The 7,500-nt window shown below is 46.5% G+C and overlaps 1 protein-coding gene across 1 annotated transcript in view; it reads right to left on the bottom strand.

The window, feature by feature from the left end:
- Nucleotides 1–4,259: 4,259 nt before the first annotated feature.
- The window catches only part of LOC134098144 (uncharacterized protein C14orf132-like), a 19,510-nt gene continuing 16,269 nt past the window's right edge, over nucleotides 4,260–7,500 (bottom strand). The window contains exon 2 of the mRNA XM_062551116.1: nucleotides 4,260–5,251. Within this exon, the coding sequence (XP_062407100.1) occupies nucleotides 5,018–5,251 (234 nt within the window). The 3' untranslated portion in view covers nucleotides 4,260–5,017. The remainder of the gene's footprint in view (nucleotides 5,252–7,500) is intronic.

The raw sequence follows: 7,500 nt of genomic DNA on the forward strand, positions 1-7,500 counted from the left end.
CACACACACACACACAGAGAGAGCTACCCACAGCTACAAATCACATGGGATACGTCCAGCCAGGAAACGGTGAGCACAGTCATTTTTCACATTTGCAGCGACGCCAACAGCTGTGCACTGCACCACTGAATCAAAGGCAAAATAGATGTTCGCAGGAAGACAACTCGAGACAAATACCCCCTCCCCCCCCCCCCCCCCCCGTTTTTCCTGGTAAAAAGAAACCCTGTTGGGGTTCTGCTCAGAAAAGGGAAAGAGAAAGAGAGAGAGAGAGAGAGAGAGAGAGAGAGAGAGAGAGAGAGAGAGAGAGAGAAAAAGGGAGAGAGAGAGATAGAGAGAAGCAGGAAGGGAGAGACACATCCTACTGAGAACACTGACAGCACTACCATGAGAACATGGCAGGTAGGGGGGGGGGGGGGGGTTCTACCATGAGAACATGGCAGGTAGGGGGGGGGGGGTTCTACCATGAGAACATGGCAGGTAGGGGTGGGTTCTCCGTTGAAAAACCTCTTTCATTAAACAGATGAATCCCAGTGGTAGCGCTCTCTCCAGGAGCCCTTTCTAAATGCTTGCTAAAAGGCTTGTGAGAGTCTGCATTTGACAGCAATGGAGAACCATACAGAGGGCTTCTGTCTCTGGCAAGTAGACAACCTTCTTCTTATTATTCTTCTCTCTTTCTCTTTCTCTCTGTCCCTCTCTCCCTCCATCTGTCAGCACAAGCTGGGCCCTAGCAGTGAAGGATTAGTATGGGTGCCCTGGGTTAGCCTCTCCCGTCAGGTGGTGGGGTGGGGTGATATGGCTGACATGTGCTGCTGAGGTTGGCAACAACAGGCTTGTGGACAAAGAAACAACATTGTGTATATTTATGTTTATGTGTGTGTGTGTGTGTGCATCTGAATATGTCTTTCTTTACTTGCATTTTTCTGTTTGTCTTTGTAATATGTGTGCGTTGTGTGTGTGTGCGCTTGTTTTATGCATGTGTGTACATTGTTTTGTCTGTATATCTGTGTGTTTGTCAGTGCGGGTGAGTGTTGCTATGGCTGACATGTGCTGCTGAGGTTGGCAACAAGAGGCTTGTGAACAAAGAGACAACGTTGTGTATGTATGTTTATGTGTGTGCGTCTGAATGTCTTTCTTTACTTGCATTTTTCTGTTTGTCTTTGTAATATGTGTGTTGTGTGTGTGCGCTTGTTTTATGCATGTGTGTGTACATTGTTTTGTCTGTATATATCTGTGTGTTTGTCAGTGTGGGTGAGTGTTGCGGATGTCCTTGGGGGAGTTGGGTCTTGTCATCTCAGCTTGGGAAACCGCAGCGGCAGCAGCAGCCTGGCAGAGCAGAGGGGGCCTGGTTGAGTGGGCGAGCGCTGAGGCAGGAGACGCCAGAGGGCCAAGGGTGAGGAGGGGTCAGGAGGGGTGTCCAAGACATGTCAGGACCCACAGCTGGACCTCTCCCACTGCCACGCTGTGAGCCACTAACCAGAGGAGTGAGGGAGCTGAAGACAGGCTGTGAGATGGGCTTTGTGGTGGCTGAGGCCTTCGGGGGAAGAGCTGTGCTGGGTGTACTGTACTGTATCCCTCAGACCAATAAGATGAGAGATGTGCTGGCGACAGACATTAGCACCTGTGGGTTTTTAGCCTACTTGCTAACAACCCCCAACTTACAAGGCCAAGGCCCCAGCCAGTGCTTCTCACTATTGTGACAGCTAGATCTTTGCCAGCTATTCTATTCAGGATATGATGCTGCTTCTATTGAGCATTTCTTACCCCTTAGCCCTTTCTATTTTCATGGTTTTTATATCCCTTACTTTATTATTTTGTCTTTGTTTGGTTATTTGTTATGTGTTATATACCTCATTTTGCCATTTTAGTTGCACTGGAGACACAGTCACAGAATCAGCAGAAATTAGCGAGAAACTGTAATAGTTAGCATGGTTATCAAAATTAGTACACAATCGTTAGGGCATCCTCTGCAGCAGACAACAGATAACAGAGCCAACTCATCTCTTTATCTCATGGGTAAGAGAGGAGCTTGATGGTCTTTGGGGCCCCCACTGTCCATGTCAAGTGCAGTGCTGTCACCGTCGACTGCAAGGCACCCAGCCCTTGCCTGACCCTAATCCCTTCCAGCAGTGCTCCTTTGACGTGGACGGTGGGGCCCCAAAAGTCCATACTGTATATCAAGAAAAGAGTGTGGAGAGCTGGCACCAAATGACAACACAGAGCCCTGTGACATTTAATGAGGACGTTTTTAATATATTTGTACAAAAAGCAAAAAAAAAAGAGAACATATCTGTGTGTGCAAGTGAGGTACAATGCGACTGTCTACCACCATAATGTAGACAATAGAATTCTCTGTCAAGACTATTCACCCACATCAATATACAGAAGCTCTCTGTTCAGGATATGAAGAGCCTACACAAAATATATATGTATACAAATCTGTACAGTTTCTAAGCAGATACCATTGCATTTTACCACGTTAAACTCAGAGAAGACACGTGAATGATGCTGTCGATTTGGTTGAGCAACACTTTTAGTGTAGAAATACTGTCTACAACACAATGTTGGTTTTATTTGGACACACCCATGAATTGAACAGGTCTTTTTTTTACTGCCTGTCAGGCTTGTAATCCTCAGAGGAGGCCAAATTTACAACATCGGTGTTCGGTGAACATGTCAGGATCTCAGGTGTGATCCAGACGGAGACGCCATCACTTTACCATTGTGTCCTCAATGTCACCCTTGAATATACATGCTGCTTTCCCTCTCTCTACCACTTAGTGTAAATCAAATGCAACGGAATTAAGAAATCTCTCCCCTGGCTGGGGCGGATCTTCACCTCCAGCTAACCCATGAGTCATCTGTCACCGGAGAGAGAGGGGAAAAAACAAGATGACCAATCAATTAGGATCAATAGAAAACCCAACCCGGTAAGAAAACAGGCAGCAGATGCGCGTGTGAAAGGATTGCCTCGTAAATTAAAACTCTCCGAGAGAAAGGGTCTTCCAGAAATGCCACCCAGAAATGGATCGTTAAGCGACTGTCACAAACGCAGGCGCTGGTGGCTGGGATGTGTGGCTACGCAGCGCGCTAACGGCTGACATTTTTTGTTAGCAAGCTTGGCTTGACCTCTCCCTCACACTCGAGGGAGTGTCTGAGATTTACAGACATTTTATTAGCCAACCCCGGCCCCCCCACACACACATCTCAAGGGAATTACAACACCCCATCCTACCCTAATGCTTTCACTGATGCTACTGCCAGGACCTAATGCCAGGCAAGTAGTTGGCAGAGCAGAGTGTGTGTCTGTGTCTGTGTGTGTGTGTGGTGGAGGGCTGCTCAAGCAAAGGTAAAATATTAATGTGTCAGTTGAGAATGTAAATAAAGCTGTTTCCTTGTTCTGGGCACTAGCTACTGAGTACGACTCACACTGGTGAATCATGAGGGTGCTTATTTCTCATGAGAGAAAAACGAGCCATCGCTGAGGAGAAGACAGTGAGGCCTGTCTGTGCTGCGGTAGAGAAGAGCTCTGTTGTCGTTACACTGCAAATAAGAACACTCCATCATATCTGGGCACGGGGGAAGTTTGCCGGTGTTCAAGTTGCACGGTGTCTTCTGCAGAATAAGGGCTGTGAGCGGGTACCAAACCCTCTGTGTTCTGGAGGAGGAGGAGGGGGGGGGGGGGGGGTGTACAGAATGGACGGGTCACCATGGCAACGGCAGCCTCTTATCCGGAGCTCATTAGGAGCAGACAGGCTCTTGTTTAGTCGAGCTGCAGTTGGCCAAATACAACAATGGAGAGGCTTTTTCCCCACTACATAATCATTTCTTACTGCACCGCTATATCGCAGCCCACAGTCAAACTGACTTCTCCCGATTAATGTTGGCAGATCCCAGGCGACCTTTTTTTTTTTACCAAAATCAGAAAGATTGTCACTGCGATTTGAGACTGCGTCAAAATGAATCTACCTTCACAGCCCTTACCAATCAGATTTAGTATTTATCAGGAGTACATAAGGCCTTGGTGGGCCAGACTGTCTGGGAATGGAAATGTTCTCAGCTGTGATCGAATTGAGAATATATCCTTTTTGTCATTTCGGAGGAGACAGAGTGGCAAAAGTTGGCGTCCGAGAGGACTGCGGGGAACAGATTGTCTAGTTAGCAATCAAGGCGATAAGAGAGATCGACGTTACTGAGACACACCGTCGTCCTCGCACACTGCCCTGCCGCTCCCACAGAGTTCGGAGTCCTCGCAGCTCACCTGCGAGTTTGTGTGTCCGGGATGTTGGCGTAACATGCAGTGGCGTGTCTGACTCGATTGGCCCCTTGAGTCTGAGATATTTGTGATTCTTTACATCCCCGATCCCAACTCCATGATAGTTGTCAACTTAATATTTACCCATGACGCTGACAACAAGAGCCACTGTTGAATACAAGGCAGTGCTAAGATGTTCCCATCTGTACAATAAACAGTGACAATAATTTACAGTTGACTGTACAGGACTGCACTTGATAAAGGTAAGTTCTAGAAACCAACACTGAGTACATTTAAAGCTTATGGTAGTACATGTTTCTCAACTAACAAAAAGGCAAAGTAAAAGTGAGGAACTTTTTTTAACAGCCTAAACCTTTGGCAGTAGTTTTTGTCCTGTTTTGATCATTCGTTCAGGTTTTTGAGATCAGCTCACACCAGGGAAGTATGCCCAGTCTCTTTTGAGTGAGTCCTTTGCAGTGTTCCAACACATTTTCTCCAACCTGTTGGATTTTTTGTAGAAAAGAAAAGAACAAAACAAAAATTGGACAAGAATGTGAAAGGAATCCATAAATACTTGTGATTTGTGAAATACACTACTAAAGAAAAAAAAGAAAAAAACATGGGGGAAGGGGAAAAAAAGGTGCCTTCATCGAAGTTTCCCATCCATGTTCTTGGCAGCTAATTTCTCTGGCTTCTCACCACTCCTCACTCGTACGCAGTCCATCAGACACTCCGTCCACATCCGTCCCTTACTCGGCCCAGAGCTCAGAAGGTGAAGGCGTAGACCACCCCGACCACCACGATGTTGCCGATGGTGGCGGTGATGGCGATCCAGAGCCAGATGGCGTCGCGCGACATGGGCTGCTGCTGCTCCTCCTGCTGGTTGTGAGTGGTCATGGCCGCGGCGTGGACGCTCGCCGACGAGTTGAAGAGCGAGTGGTCAGTGCTGTAGTCGTCGTTGGGCGACGAGTCCATGAAGGCGCCCGTCATGACGGGGATCTGCGGGAGGGGGAATAAACAACAACAACAACAAAATCTTAGCTCAACACACACAGTATGACAACACAGATGGGTGTTGAGATATAGACATTAAATTCCTATGGAATAAACATGAATGTGCTTACATTGTGATGATGAGTACACAATATCCCATAGAGAATTGCACACGAGAGCCAGATACTATGCAAGCGTCAGCATCAAAACTAAACTGCATATGGTTAAAAAAAATATTCACAAAACAGCTGGACACCCCCCCCCCCCCCCCCCCCCATGTTTGGGAGATGTAAAGCCTCACGTGTGAAATACCTCTGCTTTGAGATGCGTACAAATCCCCAAAGGCATAACATGTTTAGAGCTCCAATCAAAAAGCAATTTCCATGACAGTGGGAAACTGCAAACATGGATAGTCATGCACCATGCTTTATAGAATACACACAGCGCCTCAGAGAGAGAGCTTTCTAAACGGTTTAAAGGTGCGGGTGCTATGTTCCTCAATGGGTGCTCTTAGTGGGGGTTTGCGTGGCAGGCAGCGCACCGCCAATCATGGACTAAAAATACCACAGAGATGAAAAAACAACAACAAGGCGCGTTCCCCCTGGTCTTCCCTACTCCTCCCTCCCCCCAAACATGTCTCCTTGTCTGCCTCACACACACTCCCACTGCCTGAGAGGTCAGTCGTCACATCTTCCTCATGCCTGCAAGTGACAGACGCATGCATTACCAATGTGGGGGGTGACTCTGTGTGTGTTTGTTTGTTTTGTGTGTGTGATTGTGTGTGAGTGTGTATGAGTGTATATGCTGTTTTGATGTGTGTGGACACAAAAGTGTCTGCTAAGCAAAAATAGACAAAAGGATGCATCTGCAATCATTTTCAAGACATGGAAGTGGGCATTACATTGTTTTTACAGAGGTATTGGGAACAAAAAGTGGTATTGACTCCAGGGTAAAGGAATGGAAAGCCCTCTGTTAAATAAAAAAGCATAGCTGCAATGGGGCCGTTGGAGTACCACAGTTGCATTGAAGCCACTTTCCATCCTCTACATGGCTCTGGTAGACTGGGTGAACCCTGCCTGAACTTCCGGGGAATTTGAATTTCGCCCGGCAGCCCGGCAGCTGGAAACCAGCAGATCTTTTTCCTTTGTTTACTGCCAGAACCTTTGGCTCCAATCAGAAACGGCCATACTCTAGTCCTGGCAAATAGCATAGACTTCAACCTGCTAATTCATGCACAGTTGACTGTATGGGAATAGAATAGACGTAAAACTGCTAATTCCTGCACATAGTTAACCTTTTTCAAACCTTCCCTATAACAGGCTGGGTTGTGGCTAATGCCCAGGTGTGGCAGAAAATGACCGAAGATGGCCCTGTTGTCTACACTCTGCCCATCATGAACTGTAAGTTAAAGCTTTTAGATATTCAGAGTACATCTGTGGTGACAATTTACATTGTCACAATTTGTAGGGCCAGTTTCGAGTACAGGGAGTAAACGTAGTCCTATACAATGATGATCTCTGTTTGGACAAGGAGTATGTTCAATCCATCTTGTTTTCGATCATACAGCACTTTGAACAGCTGCTGGTGTTTATAAATGTGCTTTACAAATAAACTGACATTTATTGTGACATTGAACAAATCACTGAATGCTGAATGCTACAGCTTGTTTGACTTGAGTGTGCCATTGTTATTGTCCCGGTTGAAGGATTCCTTGTCACTCAGGCTAGAGAGGAGCTTCAGGCTGGTGATCAAGACTTTCAGACCACAAATATCATAGACCTAAAGCTTGTGCCCAAAGTTCATTATTCATGCCCCGAGTTAATACTTTTTCTAACAGGCTGGGTTGTGACTAATGACTATAGGTGCCTCTCATGCAGCGTTTATACGTCCTCCCTCGCTCCTCGGGCCTCGATCCTCACTGATCTACATAAAGAATGATGGGGGGGGGGGGGGAACAATGGGATAGTCTATCCAGTGTTAGTTATAGATCAGTGGGAACGCCCATCGAGGATCGAGCATCGAGGATCGAGGAGGCATGTTGAGAGGCACCCCAGATGTGTCAGAGCGAGGCCCAACAAGATGGTCCTGCTGTCTAAATGCCCATCATGTACTGTATGTTAAAGCTTTACATTTACAGTGTCAACTTATAGTCGTTATAATTCATAAGGCCAGTTTCCCATACAGGGAGTAAGCTTAATCCTAATTAAATGTCAATTTTTTTCAATGTAGGTCTATGCTCAATCCATCATGCTTTT

The sequence above is a fragment of the Sardina pilchardus genome, chromosome 12 (assembly GCF_963854185.1).
Source record: "Sardina pilchardus chromosome 12, fSarPil1.1, whole genome shotgun sequence".
Lineage (NCBI taxonomy): Eukaryota > Metazoa > Chordata > Actinopteri > Clupeiformes > Clupeidae > Sardina > Sardina pilchardus.